General features: G+C 38.8%; 1 protein-coding gene across 1 annotated transcript in view; it reads right to left on the bottom strand.

Moving 5' to 3' along the window:
* Positions 1 to 8,802: 8,802 nt before the first annotated feature.
* The window catches only part of EMC7 (ER membrane protein complex subunit 7), a 15,584-nt gene continuing 4,361 nt past the window's right edge, over positions 8,803 to 20,025 (bottom strand). Inside the window, exons 3-5 of the mRNA XM_055537256.1 lie at positions 13,049 to 13,187; positions 11,436 to 11,516; positions 8,803 to 9,291 (exon numbers count right to left, since the gene is read on the bottom strand). Of these exons, the coding sequence (XP_055393231.1) occupies positions 9,139 to 9,291; positions 11,436 to 11,516; positions 13,049 to 13,187 (373 nt within the window). The 3' untranslated portion in view covers positions 8,803 to 9,138. The remainder of the gene's footprint in view (positions 9,292 to 11,435; positions 11,517 to 13,048; positions 13,188 to 20,025) is intronic.

Below are 20,025 nucleotides of genomic sequence, written 5' to 3'. Positions count from 1 at the left end.
TTTTTTTTTTTTTAGCAATCCCATATATATCCAAAAACAGGTTTGTAGTCCAGCTATTTTCAGTGAAAATTCATGACGCTACTGACCATGGTGTACCAACTACAGGCCAGTCCCCCTATTGTAGTTTACAGTAGACTATAGTGGGAAACACTATGGCTGGAAGACGGGTTTGACCTGGGGTTTGGAGGACTACTCTTCTCCCTGAAAAACTAGATAGCCATGACTGGGAAACCTTTTTGTTGGAGCCTTTGTACCCAGAAGTAGAGCCTATCCTGGAGAGTCAGAAAAAAAAAACTATACTAGGTTTTGTTTTATAGTCATTTTTATGATATACTGATTAATAAAATAGCATATAATTGCTTAGAAAATTTGGGAAATAAGCAAATAACAAAAAATTACCAGTAATTCTACTACCCAGAGATAACCTCTGCTAAATATCTAAGAGCAGAAACTTCACTCCCAGCCAGTCCCCAAAGAGGATAAAGAGGAGAAACTGTTTCATGCCAGAGATCTCTGCTGGATCACATCATTTAAATACATGAGGTTGGGCCAGATGTGGGCAGAAAGCAAGTGAGGAGGGAAGGCAAGACTTGTTTTTCTTCCATTATTATCTCAAAAGTGTTGGGGTCCTTGAGGCTTTTGGGCAGTGATTTTCATATCCCGCAGTTTGTGTGCTCAGTCGTTTCCGTTGCACCTGACTCTGCAACCCCATGGACTTTAGCCCACCAGGCTCCTCTGTCCGTGGGATTCTACAGGCAAGGATCCTGGAATAGGTTGCCATGCCCTCCTTCAGGGGATCTGCCCAACCCAGGGATCAAATCCATGTCTTCTGCGTCTCCTGCATTGAAGGCATATTCTTTACCCACTGGTTATCAACAGTCAGCCACACTGGGTGACCATGGAACACCATACACAGGGTTTTCCCTTAACTTTTGTCTTGAGAGGAGTGAGCTATCTTTGAGAAGGTAAGGTAAATTCAAGCCTGCAAGGCCTCCAGGTCCTCCCACTTCTTCAGGTCCTCCCCTCTCTCCTCCTCCGCAAGTGCTCCAGTCACACAGCTCTTTCAGTTCCTTCAGGGGCCGACCTCCCTCCCACCTCAGTTCACACTGAGAAGCTCCTCTCTCTCATCCCTTCTTCTCAGGCTCAGCCTTGTTAATTCCTATATAGTCTTTTCATACAGGTCACTTTCTCAAAGTGGTCCTGCATTGGCCCTCTACCCTCTCATCTCGTGTTATGAGCTTTTATAGCACCCAGGACTTTTCCATGGAGCACCTATCAAGGTCTTCATTACACACATGTATGTGCGTGGTTATTCATGTCCATTTCTCCTGCTAAACTCTAGCTCTAAAGCTAGAGTTCATGCTATTTTGCTCAATGGTGAGTCCCCTCACTTAGCAGACTTTGGCACATCGAGGGAGCAGATAGCTGCAAGGTTAGGCCCCAGGGTTTTGTGGGTTTTTTCCAGCATAGCTAGTACCTGTGTGGTTCCCTGAGAAGTAGCAGCTTAATTCACGAGTCTCTGATCTCTTTGATGATTTGAGTTGGGAATCCCTAAAAATGATGATGCTTTATGTTGCAGCCACCACAGAACTGTTTTAGTGGATTTAGAGTCTTCCCAACCCTCCTTGAGGATAGGCTTGTTGTATCACTAGTACTTTACCATCCAGGGAAGTTGGAGAAGTAAAAAGGTGGTCCAAGAAAATGAAATTCTATAATGGTGTAAGCACAGGCGTGAAAAGGAACCAAAAAAAAGAAAAAGGCTCTTATCCAAGCCCTAGGGGCATCTGGAAGACTTTTGTCAAGGGTGATTTCCACACTATCCTAAAGAAAATATAAGAAGTAGACAAGAGAAAGGGGTAGGGCTGAGGTAGAGAGTTGAGAGGAAGAAATAAAAAGGCCCAGAGGTGAGCACACATGTAGAACTTAAAAGTGGGGAAATGAGGAAAATTCAAGATTCATGCAGGAAGAAAGTGACAAGAAATGAGTCTGTATGGACCATGGTCAGAGGGTTTATCTTGAAGTCTATGGAGCGTCTACAAAGAATTTTTTATTAGGGACTGACACCATCACATTTACCTTTAGGTTTACAGTGTCTGAAGAAAGATCTTTAGATTTACAGCGTCTGAAGCTCTAGGCACCAGAAATTAGGACTGCTACTGCTAAGTCGCTTCAGTTGTGTCCGACTCTGTGTGACCCCAGAGACGGCAGTCCACCAGGCTCCGCCGCCCCTGGGATTCTCCAGGCAAGAACACTGGAGTGGGTTGCCATTTCCTTCTCCAGTACGTGAAAGTGAAGTCGCTCAGTCATGTCTGACTCATAGCAACCCCATGGACTGTAGCCTACCAGACTCCTCCGTCCATGGGATTTAGGACTAGAACTGCTTTCTCCTGGAAGTCAGTTTCTCTTGACTACACCACCCTCTTCTCTCGGTGTTTGGAAGGAGAGAAGCAAGTGCCCAGATCATGCCAGCAGAGGGAGGCAGAGGGCGCGCAAGTGAATAGATGTAAGGCTGTGTATTGATGGTGTGCATGTGAATCTTTAGTCTTTTCAGTTTAGCTTGTAAGAGAAGCACTGTAGGAAATGGTTCACAGGATTCGCTCTAGGTTACCAGCTCGTGAGTCTGGGAAAATTTTAACCTTTGTTTCCCTCATCTGAAAATTAAAGTGAACGTGAAGACGCTAAGTCGTGTCCCACTCTTTGCGAGCCCATGGACTATAGCCCACCAGGCTCCTCCGTCCATGGAATTTTCCAGGCAAGAGTACTGGAGTGGATTGCCATTAAGAATATTAATAATTACAGGCTTTCACTGAACACATATGAATAGGGTTAGTATAAATATTAAGTGGGATAATACAAATAGTGTTCTAAACAGTTTTACTTATGAAGTAGCTATTTCCTTCATTTTACAGATGAAATCTGTAGTCCATTTTACATTTGATGAAATTGAGGCTTGGAAAGGTTTCTTTTCTAAGATCATATAACTAGTAACTGATGAAACAAGGACATGTGTTCACCCAATTTCTCCCTTAACTCAGACAGTTCCTTGTGACCCATTCATTCAAGATTGTATGGAGGCAACACAGCCCGATTTTTCACTGACTGAGGGAAAAGGAGAAGGCTTTCAGTAGATTAGAGATAATTTTAGTCAGCTCTGGAAAAGTACATAAGTTAGGACACGTGGGTTCAAATAATAGATACCTATTGGAACTGCTGCTAAGTCGCTTCAGTTGTGTCCGACTCCGTGCGACCCCATGGACGGCAGCCCACCAGGCTCCCCCGTCCCTGGGATTCTCCAGGCAAGAACACTAGAGTGGGTTGCTATTTCCTTCTCCAACTAACTTAAGTAAAACACATAAACACTATACTAGACAGGAGACCCTGGTTCTATTCCTGGGTTGGGAAGATCTGCTGGAGAAAGGGATAGGCTACCCACTCCAGTATTCTGGCCTGGAGAATTCCAAGGACAGAGGAGTCTGGCAGGCTACAATACATAGGGTTGCAAAAGTCAGACACAACTGAGCGACTTTCACTTTCAGACAACATAGCAGAGCTCCAGGGAATATAAGGGAAAGAACACAGTGGCCCCAGGAAAGGATTTGAACAAAGGCACAGTTCTCAGAATTCATCTTCCACTTCAACTTAGAACCTGTTTTCTGTAGTGTGTGTGATAAAGAGCCATGAACATCTTGCAAATTTATATGTTGCAAACTACTTCTTTGATCCCTCAGTTTTCATTTCAAATTCCCAAGAGACAGCCTTTGGCCTATGGCCTAACCTGGATGGCAGGCCCACAAAAGCAGAGCCACACAGCACAAACAGAGCTTCTGGCATGACACTTCTTTGGATTGCACTCTTTCCCAGGGGACAACCAGTTACAGGCATAAGCTGGATGACAAGTCAACAGATGTACATTAAAGGAAGGAAAGCTCCTATAGTCAGAGTCTAGATTTTCCTCTGCTCTTCCCCACTGTCCAATTTTGTTGATATTCCCCCATAAAGTATCAATTCTACCATTCCTCACATTCTGAGAATAAAATAATTTACTTTGGGGGATAGGAAGAAGTTTAAGAGACCAGTGCTGTGCTATGCTGAGTCATGTCCGACTCGTTGCAACCCCATGGACTGAAGCCCACCATGCTCCTCTGTCCATGGGAATTCTCCAGGTAAGAATAGTGGAGTGTGTTGCCATGCCCTTGTCCAGGGGATCTTCCCAACCCAAGGATTGAACCCAGGTCTTCCACATTGCTGGTGGATTCTTTACCATCTGAGCCACCAGGGAAACCCAAGAATACTGGAGTGGGTAATCTATCCCTTCTCCAGGGGAACAATTCCCCAGGAACTGAACCAGGGTCTTTCGCATTGCAGGCAGATTCTTTAATAGCTGAGCTACCAGGGCAGCCCAAGAGACCAGTAGGTGTATATATAAACCCTCCTAAGAGGTGACTTTTGCCCAGTTTTTTAAGACTGCCAAGAGAAGTAAATCTGGTCACTGGCACGTCACCATTTTGTTTACCATGCAAAGAAACTCTTCTTCACAAGAAACTAATTCCTTTTGCTGTATTTAAGTCCATTTTGTTTTTCAGACTTTACCGAGGGGTACACAGTTCATCAGAATTTGCTTTAGAAAGATTATTAAGCATTTGAAAAATCCCCTTAGCATTCTTTACCAAACTAAAAAATTATAGCCACTTTAATTCTTCTTAAAGTGCACCTAGTTATTATAGTCAGGGGTCAGTAGAATCATTTGTATAGAAAAGTATGAATATTAATCCCTGGCAGCTTTTCTCTAGACCTGCTCGATGTATCTTACTATAGAGGCTAACACTGGACACAGTACTCTTCAAAATCAGATAAATGATAAGTAAGGGGTTAGGGTGCAGATAGTCGGGGAAGGGATTCAAGAGGCTTTCACTGAATCCCTGCAAGAGCAACAGAATCTCCACAGACTTGAAACGCTGTCCAGCAGCTATTTGCTCCCCCAATCTCTGGAGTTACCATGGTCTTTCTCCCAGTTGGGCATCTGTCATGCTCTTTGTGAGCCAGATTCCTTAGACCATTGATTCTGCTTACCTGTAGCTCAGGATCAACATACCACCTTCTCTGATCCAGTACCACCCAACTGACTGGCTCAAGTCCCACCCTCAGTCCAACCAGCTGTGGGTGAGAAGACAGGTCCATCCAGGCCTATAGAGAGACAAGTGCAAAATGAACTTTTTCTCTTTCCTATGTATGATGCACACGATTTCATAACAGTGATTGCAAGGAAGCTTTCCTTATACATCTTCTCATGGTCCCTTATAAATCACCTCATAACACTTTAAGAATGAGTCCATTTCTTAATCTTCATGCCAAATTTTCATGATCATTTAATTTTAAAGATTTTATAACTTTACTAGTTATTTCAAATATATTTTAAAATATCCAAATATATATAGTAGGAGCTCACTGAGTGGAGTTACTTTATATATATATACACATACATATAGGTATATATACATACATGGAAAATTTTTATTTCAGCATTACCTAAGGAGATAAAGATGTGAATCTTCAATCATTACTAGTTTATAAATTTTAGTGCAAGTAAATGCTTGTCAAAGTTTTCTGTTGGAAGTGCTGTGCACAGCCAGTTTTTTGGCTCTGCCCATTCCTCTTGTTTACCACCTAACATTATTAATTTACTCCTCCATCTTCCCAGGGTTGCCCAGGCTAGCCCAATCCTACCTGCCTGTAGGCATTGTGAAAGGTTTCAGTTCCCTATGCTCCCATGATAAAGCTGTTACTGTGGGAAAGGAGACAAGCTAATACTGGGTGCTACTTGGGGGAGGGAGAATTTTCCCCTAAAATAGCTATTTTAGTATTTCATCTTTCTTTTTCAGGAATATTAAAACAATGTTCATAATTTATAGGCAACATATGAATTTCACAAAATCTACCCTTCTCAAGTTCTCTAAATAATTATAAGTACTTACACCAATTGGATATTCTCATAAACCTTACAAATTAAAACAATAATTGACTTGGATAACAATAATCACACCTAAAATGCTGAAAGGAGAGCACAACTAAGTCCTGCCTTGACGTGCTCTTTGAACAGCACTAAAAGACTGGGTCACCAGTTTCTATTGTGTTCTCTGAAGTTAGTGCTTAATAGAATTTTATTGGGTTAAAATACAAAATGCATATACAAGCCATCCTAAAAGATGACTTTTTGCCCAATTTTTAAACAGTTGATCATAACCATGCAAAAATGTGACTATGTGACCTGGAAGGCAATTTTTAAAAATGAAAACAGTTGTTTTAGTTTTTTCTTTAAGCTATTTAATAAAAATATTTTCAATAGATTTTTTTTTAGTTGAAGACACACACACAAAAAAACCCCCAAACTTTCTGAAAGTTTGAGTAACTACTTAAATGAAAAAGGTCTCCTTTATCATTATTGACCTCTTCGAGACCTTGAAATCCTTCCAGTTACTGAAAAGTACACTGAATGGTTGCTTCTTCTCTCCTGTCAGAGGAAACATAAGAACAAAATGATTACATACTTTACTACTTTGGGCATGTTAGGTAAAATACCTAATTTTTTCAAAATGTTAACCAGACTCGAGATGAGTCCTGAGGTTTTGACTCCTAAAAAACTGAAAATCTGGGAGCTATTGATACATCCCAGGTACTCAGAACTTCCTGACAAGAATGGGCAACTAAGATCTGTTTTGCACAAAGCTGCTACTCAGGTTTAATTTAGCAGAAGTGAAAAATTTTTAACCACACAGGTTATATTTAAAAGGAGATAAATGTAAACTGAATCTAAGAAATACTTTTAAAAAAGAGAAATATACTGTGTCTCCATGTGGGGAATAGCAAAAAGAACCCAGGGAAGTAAAAAGAGAAAAAGTTGGCACAAATCATACAGTTCTTAAGGGTAAGAAATAATAAGAACTGGGTTAAAATTATATTGGAATTTTGGGTCTGAAAAGGAATTTACAGGTCTAATCCAAATCTCTCAGTTTTACAGATGAGGAAACTTGAGGCCCATTTTTTCATTCAACAAACATTTATTATGTGTCTGCATGCTCAATGTTGGAAACACAACAATGAACAGGACAAGAGATGGTTCAAAGTGAGAATCTGACTTGCCCAAAGCCACAAAGCAAGTGAGCAACTCAACAGGGGCTCTTTGCACTCAACTCCATATTGTCTAATATACCATCATTTCTGCACCTGTAAGCACACTAAGTGTTTGATGAAGGGTCTGTGCAAAGATAAAATTTTCATATACAACCAATTACATTCTGTAATATAAGGGGTATATATATTTATATTATGTTCAGATTGTATTAAAATCTATATAAAATAATCACATATACTTTTAAAATTAGCATGGAAGTGCTTTCTAATTTCTAGCTTATCACATATTCCATGTGCAAATTCTGACAACCCAAATTTTCAAACTTTTGAACATAATTTCTGGCCAAACAACTATGACTCTTACTATATTCTGGCTCTTTTGAACTGCAACTTTAATTCAACTCATGCTCTGATATTTTAGCTATTTCAATAAATAATTATTTTAAAAGACCTAGTTCTACCATTAACCAGTTTATTCACCTTATTCATTCATAGCTTAACTAGAGTGGTAACTTTAGTGTACGTAATGTAATCAGAGATACAGTTTTTAAAATGTCCTGAATCAGAACTTTTTTTTTTTTTTTTTGGCCAAGTCACAGGGCATGCAGGATTTAGAGCCCCAACCAGGGATTGAACCTCTGCCCCCTCTAGTGGAAGTAGAGAGTCCTAACCCCTGGACAGCCAGGAGATTCATTTTTTTTTAAATTGTTTTTAACTTATTTTTTTAAAAGAAAACTCAAATACCTCATTTCAAAGTGAACAATGGCCAACAAAGACCCAGCACAGCCAAAATAAATAAATGAATAAATTAAAAAAAATTTTTTTAATGAACAATGGTACCTATTATAAGAAGGAAAATAAGAGTTTAGAACCAATCCTTTTTTTTTTAAACTTAATAATCCTAAGAAAGCAACAGGGGGGTTCTTTAACAGGAGAAGATAGGAGCCCTACTAGAAGCAATACTGTGGCATCAGAGTTCTTTAAATTAAAACAATCCAAAAGAAAAGTTGCCATAACTTATCGAAATAAAAAGGTTTTGAGACACTCCTAACTGCAAAGTAGTAATTTATATTCCAATACCTCTGAGAATCAATAATGGGGAAGATGAGAGGATTTGTAAGGACCTCTGCTGTATTACCACCATGACAACATGGAGCTGTGAGATTGATTTTCCATCCTCAGACTCTATAAGTCTCTCCTACTCCTGCGCTTCTTTCCCCTGGCCACTTACTCTCTGTCATTATTTGTGTTTCCTCCATACATAATAAGCTCTATTGAAGACAGGCACTGGGTATTATCCATCTCTGTATCTTACTTTGAATCACAGTATAAAGCTGATGTTCAATAATTATAAAATGAAACCACAGATGGTAACCAGAATTTAAAGACTGATAACATCCACTCTAATTCATACATCCACACTCTGAAACCAGCTGTAATAATAAAAATTAAAACTATTATCAGGAACATGTGATTCTACTTCAAATATCAGGGAATGTTAAAACTACAGGGCAGGACTAAGAATTTTAAACAGTCTAGTTACACAGAAACCCATGGTGCATGCTGTTCTAAAAACACTAAGCACTCTTTTTAAACAGGAAAGGTTAAGTTCAAGCCTCATATAATGAAAGACAGAAGAAAACCGTAAGGACTAAAGGAAACATTAAAGTGAAAAAAAATGACAAAATAACTTTATCTCTGGATTAAGACTTATTTTAATATACATAATGTATCGTACTTCATATAATTTATTAATGTCATTTTCTATAGGACACTGTAATTAATTCAGTGACATCAATGTTGACCTCATACAGACAAAGGATGAAAGCTGGGTTTCCTTGTGTACCAAATACAAAACCTGTGCTGAAGAGTTATCACACACGACAGCTGTAAGAGATCAACTTTCAGGATGACTCAGTTTACAGTAGTTGCTTCACACGGCTTTCCCTCGGGACATGGATGTCACCAGTGTTACTGCGTTTGTGCAAATGCCATCTCTGGCCTGCCTGACTACCTCCTTTTGCCAGCCCCACTTTTGCCTGTTTTACTGCTGCCACTGCTAGATTTGCCAGATGATTTTGAAGAGAAGAGTCTTGTCATGAACTCAGAAACATCAGGCAGTTCGTGGTTGGAATTCAGCATATTCATTGACTGCTCCATCTCCTGTAGGAAGGCAAAGCACATTGATATGAAAGTCACAGGGATCCTTCAAGTCATCCAGCAACTAACACTTCCATTAAGGAAGGAGGAGAGAAACGAAAAAGGTACCGGTTCTGAGCAATGACGTAATGTCACACCCAACAGCATTTCGAAACCATGTTTCATGCTCCCCTTGTATCACTCAGCATTCTGACCTCAGTAAATGCTCAAAAGTGTTGCCTGGGGTTTGATTCCATTTATGTTTTTGTAAAGGGGATTTTCTCTGATAATGGACATAATGTGATTATATTCCTGCCACCTATTTTGTTTTCTGATTAAAATACTTTATTTTAACAAGTATTTTTAAACTCATGCTTCTTCTAGATCCATTTATCTAGAATATCAATCTTTACATATCAAGCTATCAGAAAAGTTTGAAGATAACTATAGTATTTCCAAGACTTGATTCCTAAGGGCCTTAGTAAATCTATGAACACTGTATGACTTGAGTCACCTCAGTTACAGCATCTAAAGCAAGCAACACAAATGTTAAAATGTTACTGTCACTGGAAGGACCTAAGGAAATAGTACTTTTATTTTGAGGTTTCTGTCCTACCCCTTACTGGGCCAACAATCTCTAAAGTACTGTTCCACTTTTGACAATATTAATGTCTGCCTCATTTGAATTTCATGTGACATTACAAAAGTGAATTCATAATTGTATTGGTTCAGACATGAAAAAAATAGGAAATACCCTATTATCTATCATTTAAAATTGAGTTTTCAATTCAATTATTAGTTAGGGCTTTCTCCCCAAAGGTAGAATTTATATATGAGTTTTCAAGGAGAAAATGCTTTAAATAAGCCCAGGAAAAGAAAAATTATAAATATAAATCACATATATTAACATCCCCTAGTAATCAAGAATTAAATGTATATAGTAACAGGTTTTGAATCTCTGCAAAAATACATCAACTCTATTTTTGAATCTGTTCAATTCTGAAGCTCTTAAATGAACAACTTTTTACACTGCATACTATGTGAAAAGCATTTTGCAAGAAATGAATTTTTAACCCAGTATGACTTCTAATGCTTCCTTCTGTTGATACTACAGAGAGTTAACTGCCTTAACAGATACAAGGATACAGGAGGTACACTTTCCAACCAACACTGAGGCAAAGACGCCAAAACTTAGCAATAAAACATTTTGAAACATCATCAAGTGTTCTTCTTTCATGAAGTTTTTTTTTGCCATTCCAGCATGGGATATATGCCTTTACAGAACTTAATCACCTAGTACCTCAGCAGACATTTTTATTTATGGATAGCTTATTTTTCCATTTAAAACACACGCACAATCCTCTGATGGAAAGAAGAGTGCTTTATAAATCCATTCTATTTCCTATATTTAACTGGGCTTGTTGACAACTGAGATGACATATAACCCATCTTTGTATCCCCTGTATCTAGAACCTAAAAATTGATAATAAATATTTATTCAGTATTCAATAGGTGTAAATACATCAGTATATTAAATACAACAGAAAAACCTGGAATTCGGGAGATGTATGTTGATGGTTTGAGTTGAAGAATAGATAACTTTTTCTTTTTCAATTCTGAAGATTTTATACAGAAGCCAATATTTAAAAGAGATGAGATGGTGGGACTAAATTTGAAGCATCTTACTTGGCAACTCCTATCCCCCTCACCAAACAGTATGATCTTGTGGTCGAGTTTGAAAACCACTATTCTATTTTCTCCTGTGGTTTATCCAAATGTCTTTTGTGTGTCTGAACATAAACTAAAGGCATATACTCTGAAGAACTTTATAAAATAAAGGTAGATTATAAGAAGCTACCATTTAGTGAAATATTTAGATTAGGTATACCAGAATCATTATGCATTTCAACTATTTAACAAGTGAGGCACAAAGAGGCAAGTACTAAATAGAATGTCTTAACTATATGAAGAGATCCAGGCTTTTATCAGACAGATCCAACTGAATTTATCTGGTCCAATGGAAACAACTAAATACCAGAAACATATAATACTGTATCAACACAACCTATAGATGAATTTGGCTTGGGAATTAGGATAAAGCTGGACAAATGCAAGCCATTCAGCCATAACGGATGACCAGGCATCAGAACATGGTTCAGTCATCTTACCCGCCTCATGTCAGGATCACTTGTGTTGACCACTTTGGGCAGAAGCACAAATATCAATAATGGAAGAACCATCATCATAACCTATGAAAGAAAAAACATTCAGAAAATGTTTTCCCTACTTAACTGTAGTACAAAATCTGAACTTAACAAACAATGATGGAATTAAATACTGTAAAATAGAATAAAACTAGCAGTCACCACTTGAATTTTATTGAATGAGCCCTGCTGACAGCAAGGTGCACTGTTGTAATATTAGAGCTTTATCTATAAGTTTGTGTGGACTTTATACAGACACCTCGCTTCATATCTGTGCTACCTATTATTTTGCAGAGTTCAGAGTTTTATTTAACACAAACAGTTTGCAAACAGAACTATTCGTTCACTTTCTTCAATCTGCAGTCTGCCACTGAGATTGGTGATCGTGATGACCAGCTGAGCTTTTTCCAGACGACTTGCGGTTTTTGGAGAAAACAAAATATCCCCCTTCTAACGTACAATATACTAGTGCTGCTGCTAAGTCGCTTCAGTCGTGTCCGACTCTGTGCAATCCCATAGACAGCAGCCCACCAGGCTCCGCCGTCCCTGGGATTCTCCAGGCAAGAACACTGGAGTGGGCTGCCATTGCCTTCTCCGACAATATACTACTAGGCAACTACTATAGCAGACAAGTTTTAAAAAATGACCTAGGATCTTCTCACACTGCATACGTTCCCATGGAAATTTCAGAAATGAGAACATGGAAGATATTTCTCAATTAGCTTTGGAGTCTCACTACTGATTTCGTCCATCCATTCTACCCTCCTGCTTCCTCAGGCCTAACTGCAGATTCCAGGTACTAATTTATTCCTCTCAAAGGATGTACAGCCTGAAACATCCCTATTTGTGATCTAAATAGCTATCATCAAGAAATATGATTAACACTTAGATAATTCTAAGGTAATAATTCAAGTTTCAAAAAACAGCAAAGAAAAAAAAGTTAACTTTTTTCTGAAGAATTATGCTATTAGAATTTTATATTAGTGGATACCGTAATATCATTTCATGAAAATACCAAGTACTTAGATGACCACAGAATAACTTTTCTGTTCATTCCATATTCAAAAGAAAGAGAGAGGAAAAAAAAGTACATGTCCCATCAAGAGGGCAATTTATTAAGTGATGGCACATTCATCAATGGTCTAATATGCAGGTAGTATGAAGGAGAGCTAACTCCATACATGTGTGACTTACCATACATGTGACTTATCACATGACTTATTACATGTGTGACTTATCACATGACTGTGTGTGTGTTTAGTTGCTCAGTCGGATCTGGCTCTCTGCAACCCCGTGGAGACTTACCACATACTCATTCTGTGTGAATTTTAAACATAACTATTTATCTAATTTCTGCTGCACATTTCTATGTCAAATCTACCATGCCATTCTTGATACTATTTTTTTCATTATGTAGTACCAAAGCTATTATTTCCTTGAAATTCATAAACTAGTCACAATAATCCTTTCATCCAACAATCTGACCCCAGCTTTCCTATCACAGGATTAGGATTTTTCAATTGCCTATAAGCAAATTAGAGATTAGTAAAGGTACTTTAGTATAGCCTGATACATACCATTGGGTTCATCAGAAAGTCTGTCCAGCCCCAAGACTCCCTTTTAATAAAGTAAGAAGGTGGGCCTGAAGATTTCATTTGGAGAGGATAGGGCAGTCTGACCACTTCTGATGTTTTGATGTAATTCACGTATCTTGCTCTGATAAAGCAACATGAAAAAAGCATCAGTAATCCTATTACAAGCACTACTAGTTAAAAGAACTGCTTATAATATATTGGCAATGCCTTAATTACCTTTAGCTTTTTCCAGAATGCTTTGGCATTTTAATTTTTGATCTTGAAAATCTGATCAAAGTAGCTTCATCTATATGTCTAAAATACTTAGCAAAATGTAGAGAAGAAACTAGATTTGGAATCACGAGACCTAGTTTCTAGTTACAGATCTGTTAATACCTAGGCTTGCAAGTCTTAAGTTCTTAATGTTTCTGGTTATACCAGAAGTTCTTCTGGAATTCCTCCAGCTCTAAAGCTCTTTGATTTTATTTAATAACAAACTTATTTTGCTATAAATATATAAAAATGTAGAATTTTTTGGTTGTCTGAGATATGCATTATGGGGTATACCTAACTGCAAAGGGCATTTTGCAAGAAAAACATGATTCAGGAAAGTCCTGCAACAGTGTCATAGGTGTTAACATTACATTTTTACCAGACATGCTATGAATTTTAATCACCCATGTCCACACATATTTCAGTGTACTTTTTAAAAATTGTTTCCCCCACTTCCTCTTATCGTTTCCTTTTGGAGCTTCTATTAGACAAGTGTTAGACCATTTCATTCTTTTATGGGGGGGCGGACAGAGGGGGCAGGGAAGCCTGTGCTGGGTCTTCATTGCTAAGCAGGCCTCTCATTACAGTGGCTTCTCTTGTTGCGGAGCACCGGCTCTAGGGCTGGAGGGCTTCATTAATTGCGGGTCCTGGGCTCTAGAGCACAGGCTCAATACTTGTGGTGCAAGAGCTTAGTCGCTCCATGGCATGTGGGATTTTCTTGGATGAGGGATCAAACCCATGTCTCCTGCATTGGCAGGCGGATTCTTTACCACGGAGCCATCAGGGTAGCCCTTTTTCATTCTTGACTCCACATCTTGTTAAACTCTCACAGAGTCTTTTCCTTCATCTGTATTGATTTCTGGCTAATTTTTCTGATCTGTCCTCCAACTTATCAAACTTCTGTTCAGTTGCTCAGCACATCCATTGAGTTTTATATTCCAAAGCAAAATTTCAAATTTTTTTTTCATATGGTCTATTTGGTATTATCTATGGTCTATTTTGGTATTATGGCAATAAGTATTTTTGTTTAAAGCATTTTAAATATACTTTAAACCATTTTATATAGTCTATATCCAATAGTTATACTATCTAGGGTTCTCAGGGCTTCCCTGGTGGCTCAGTGTGAAGATTCTACCTGCCAACACAGGAGACATGAGTACCATCCCTGATCTGGGAAGATCGCACATGCCATATAGCAACTAAGCCCGAGTGCCACAACCACTGAACTTGTGCTCTAGACCCCAGGAGGTACAATTAACGAAGCCCTGGAGCCCTAGAGCTGGCGCTCCACAACAGGAGAATCCACGCAGTGAGAAGCCCTCACGCCACAACTAGAGAGTAGCCCGTCTGCTGCAACTAGAGAAAAGCCTGCAGAACAACAAAGCCACGGCACAGCCAAAAATAAACAAATAAAATTAGAGTTATTAGAGGTCTGATTCATCTGCTGACTCCATGGACATTGTTTTCTTGGGTATTTTTTATAAGTAGACTTTACTTATGTGTGGGTGTGGACAGAGAGTATCTGCCTCCAGAGAGGTTATGCACTTGTCTCTGCCAGGAGTCCAGGATCATGACCAGGGACCATCTTATTAATTTTTCAGAATGGAATTTTTTGGATCATGCAGGAAGTAATAAGTACATACCCTAAATTTCAATGAGGGTATGACTATCAATTTTCAGGAGAGATTTTTCCCTCCAAAAGCCAGGCCAGGTTGGGAATCTGATCTCTTGGATTTCAGGCCAAGGGTCGAGGAGGGAACAAGTCTCTAGTCTGACTGACTCCTAGCATGCCCAAAGCCTGCCTTCCATCTACACACTGCTAATAAAATCTAAGCCTTTTGGTGAGAGAATAATAAATCCCCCAGGTGGGAAAGCAGTTTATTCTCTGGGGCGTTCCCTTACTTTTGGGGGAGTTGTACATTTAAAAGGAAATTTTTATCATGTTTTATCCAGCATTTCTAAAATTTTTCATTTGGCCAAAATGTCAGAAATGGAAGTCCCATTTATTTGAAACTAATTTATCATGCACACTTACAAAACACTGGTCAAGACTATTAGTATCTTATATAAGTCCTTCTTTGTTCTCTACTGTCACCCACCCCACAATGATTAAACTGATAAGGGCCTTTTTTTTTAAAAGTTATGCTTCAAGTATCCAATCAACAGGAATAAATCTGCAAATATGAATCCCACTGCTGCAACCAGTCCTTAAAAGTTAAAGCAGGCAGTACTCTTTATCCAAGGTGAAAAGGCGAATAAAACTTTGTATTTTAGGAAAATATTTCTAACTGCTTAGACTACTTTATTCAAAAAAGGAAAAGATACACCCAACTGAATGCAGAGTTTCAGAGAATAGCAAGGCGAGATAAGAAAGTCTTCTTAAGAGAACAATGCAAGGAAATAGAGAAAAACAATACAATGGGAAAGACTCTCCAAGAAAACTGGAGATACCTAAGGGAACGTTTCACGCAAAGATGGGCACAATAAAGGACAGAAACGGCAAGGACCTAACAGAAGCAGAAGATATTAAGAAGAGGTGGCAAAAATACACAAAACTATACAAAAAAGGTCTTACATGACCCAGATAACCATCACGCACCTAGAGCCAGACACCCTGGAGTGCAAAGTCAAGTGGGCCTTAGGAAGCATCCCTACAAACAAAGCTAGTGGAGGTGATAGAATTCCAGTTGAGCTATTTCAAATCCTAAAAAATGATGCTGTGAAAGTGCTGCACTCAATATGCCAGCAAATTTGGAAAACTCAGTGGTGGCCACAGGACGGGAAAAGGTCAGTTTTCATTCCAATCCCAAAGAAAGGCAATGCCAAATAATGTTCAAACTACCATACAACTGCACTCATTTCACACGCTGCTGCTGCTGCTAAGTCGCTTCAGTCGTGTCCGACTCTGTGCGACCCCATAGATGGCAGCCCACCTGGCTCCCCCGTCCCTGGGATTCTCCAGGCAAGAACACTGGAGTGGGTTGCCATTTCCTTCTCCAATGCATGAAAGTGAAAAGTGAAAGTGAAGTCGCTCAGCCGTGTCCGACTCTTCGAGACCCCATGGACTGCAGCCCACCAGGCTCCTCCATCCATGGGATTTTCCAGGCAAGAGTACTGGAGTGGGGTGCCATCACCTTCTCCGTTTCACACGCTAGTAAGGCTCAAAACCTTCAAGCTAGGCTTCAATAGCACCTGAACTGAGAACTTCCAGGTGTACAAGCTGGATTTAGAAAAGGCAGAGGAACCACAGATCAAATTGCCAACATCCATTCGATCATAGAAAAAGCAAGAGAGTTCCAGAAAAACATCTACTTCTGCATCACTGACTACACAAAAGCCTGTGTCGATCACAACAAATTGTGGAAACTTCTCAAACAGATGGGATACCACATCACCTTACCTGCCTCCTGAGAAAACTGTATGCAGGTCAAGAAGCAACAGTTAGAACTGGACATGGAACAACAGACTGGTTCAAAATTGGGAAAAGAACACGTCAAGGCTACATGTCACCCTACTTATTGAATTTATATGCAGAGAATATCATGCAAAATGAGGGGCTGGATGAAGCACAAGCAGGAATCAAGACTGCCCAGAGAAATATCAACAACCTCAGATATGCAGATGATACCACTCTAATGGAGCCTCTTGATAAAGGTGAAAGAGGAGAGTGAAAAAGCTGGCTTAAAACTCAACATTCAAAAAACTAAGATCATGGCATCCAGTCCCATCACTTAATGGCAAACAGATGGAGAAAAAATGGAAACAGTGGCAGATTTTATTTTCTTGGGCTCCAAAATCACTGAGGATGGTGACTGTAGCCACAAAATGGAAAGATGCTTGCTCCTTGGAAAAAAAGCTATGACAAATCTACACAGCGTACTAAAAAGCAGAGACATCATTTTGTCGACAAAGGTCTATATAGTCAAAGCTATGGTTTTTGCAGTAGTCATAAATGGATGTGTGAGCTGGACCATAAGGAAGGCTGAGCTCCTAAGAATTGATGCTTTCGAACTGTGGTGCTAGAGAAGACTCCTTGGACAGCAAGGAGATCAAATCAGTCAACCCTAAAGGAAATCAACCCTGAATATTCATTGGAAGGATGGTGCTGAAGCTGAAGCTCCAATACTTAGGCCATCTGATGTGAAAAGCTGACTCACAAGGAAAGACCCTGATGCTGGGAAAAACTGAAGGCAAGAGTTGGGAGCAACAGAGGATGAGATGGTTGGATGGCATCATTGACTCAATGGACATCAATTTGAGCAAACTCCAGGAGATAGTGAAGGACAGGGAAATGTGGCATGCCACATTCCATGGGGTCGCAAAGAGTCAGACATGACTTAGCAACTGAACGACAGCTTTATTCAAAATTCAAAGTAAAAAGAATAAATAAAAATAAATTAGTTTTTAATCAACAAATATCCTGTTTTAACAACTCTCATTCCCTCCAGTATTCAGTTTTTTGTTTGTTTGGTCTGGCCACTTGGCTTGTAGTTTAATTCTCCAATGAGGGTTGAACCCAGGCTCACTGCAATGAAAGTGCCGAGTCCCCACTACTGAACCCCAGGGAATTCGCAGTATTTTCAGTATTTTTTAAAGACTCTCAAACTTATATAAAGTGCATATGGTAAATCTACTAGCCCCCCTCCATGTCCACACTTGCAATCCTAAAATATATAAAAAGTCATGATAACGTTCTTTACAGTTTAGATATTAACATACTAGTTTTATATATAAATATATATTTTTAAAATTTTATGCCTCTAAAAAGACATGAGAAAGTCAATAGCTAATAAGGTTCAATTACTTTGCAACAATCCATTTATTACCCCCAAAATATTTATAAATATATTTGCAGGATATTAGTCAAGTTTTATCCTTGGTCTGAGTAGCCAATAGCAAGTAATATTAGAATCTGGACAAAGTATTCTAAGACAACAATTTAACTTCAAAAATATATGAGAAAGTAATTTGTTTCTAAAGAATTATTTTTCATAGCATCACGTTTCATAGCATAGCATACCAATAGCATAGCATTATTGGTTTCATAATAAAACTAAGAATTTAAATTACACAGAATAACTGTGTTCAACACATGCTAAAAGAGGAAAAAGAAAACTCGACCCATCCATTATCGGAGCTGACATCAATGAACTAATATACAGCTGATATAAAGGATGTATGATATAAAGCTCAACATATGACTATTTTAATTACAGCATATTTACATATTATACTTTAAAAATGTTCAATAATCAAAAAAAAGTAAAGGAAGAAGGAACGTATTTTAGGAGTAAACGTTAACTCAAATATAAATATTATGGTACAAACTAAACACCTCTCTTACATCAACTCAATCTAAGGTCTCCACAAATCAACCTAAATATGCTAGGCATGTGAAGAAAAGGTCAGTAGTAAAATACAGTTCCTCTACTACTACTGCTACTACTACTACTACTAAGTCGCTTCAGTCGTGTCCAACTCTGTGCGACCTCACAGACGGAAGCCCACCAGGCTCCACCATCCCTGGGATTCTCCAGACAAGAACACTGGAGTGGGTTGCCATTTCCTTCTCCAGTGCATGAAAGCGAAAAGTGAAAGTGAAGTCACTCAGTCATGTCCAACTCTTCGCGACCCCATGGACTGGAGCCTACCAGGCTGCTCTGTCCATGGGATTTTCCAGACAAGAGTACTGGAGTGGGGTGCCATTGCCTTCTCCGACAGTTCCTCTAACCCCCAAATTATTTTTGCCTTTGCGTGACCTCTTAATTACTGCATGCATGCTTAATTGCTCAGTTTGTCCAACTCTTTGCAATCCTGTGGACTGCAAACCATTAGGCTCCTCTGTCCATGGGATTTTCCAGGGTAAGAATACTGGATTGAGTCACCATTTCCTCTCCAGGGGATCTTCCCAACCTGGGATTGAACCCGAGACTCCTGAGTCTCCTGCGTCGGCAGGCAGATTCTTTACCACTGAGCTACCTGCAAAGATTTATTACAGCAACACGAAGTAATTTTGTGATAGCTCAAACAAAGAAGAGATATTACCATTTTAAATTGTTTGGTACTTGTCAATTACAGCTCAATAAAGCAAACAAGCAAGCAAGAAAATGGCTTCCTATATCTCCTGGTCAGATTACACCAAAGAGAGCACTATTGGCATGAGACTAATAACAAATAATCAACTGGGCTTATAACAGCAGAAGGCTAAATCTGAACACTGTGTACATCTACACAACTGATTCCGAGTTGAAAGGGGTCTGTGGTATTCCAGAATTAGAGCCTGAATTAGTCCAAAATTTTCACTCAACTTCAAAGCATGTGTTCATCTACTTGGAAATTCTAAAACTTTTTCCTGTCTTCCAGCTTCTAATACTGTACTTTTTCTCATTATGATCCTCATTTTGAAATAAACTCCATGAAATTATCAAAATATCCCAATGAAAAACAAATGATAAATATTTTCAACTTAGAAAAGTTAAATTATTTCCAACTTTAATAATCGCATTTCAATTAAAACTTTCACAGTGCTTTTGCTCCTATAGTAAGTAATCTTACCTCTTCTCTATATATATCAGGAGTTTTAAAATAAATATTAAGGCAGAGCAGGAGAAAGTTCAACTGTACAATATTATCAATGCTCAAATTAGAACAATATAAGGATGCTTTAAATGTTTTAAGGAATACCTGCAGTTTAAATAAGAAACCTT

The sequence above is a fragment of the Bubalus kerabau genome, chromosome 10, assembly GCF_029407905.1.
Source record: "Bubalus kerabau isolate K-KA32 ecotype Philippines breed swamp buffalo chromosome 10, PCC_UOA_SB_1v2, whole genome shotgun sequence".
NCBI lineage: Eukaryota > Metazoa > Chordata > Mammalia > Artiodactyla > Bovidae > Bubalus > Bubalus kerabau.
This window is presented reverse-complemented; position numbering and strand designations above follow the sequence as displayed.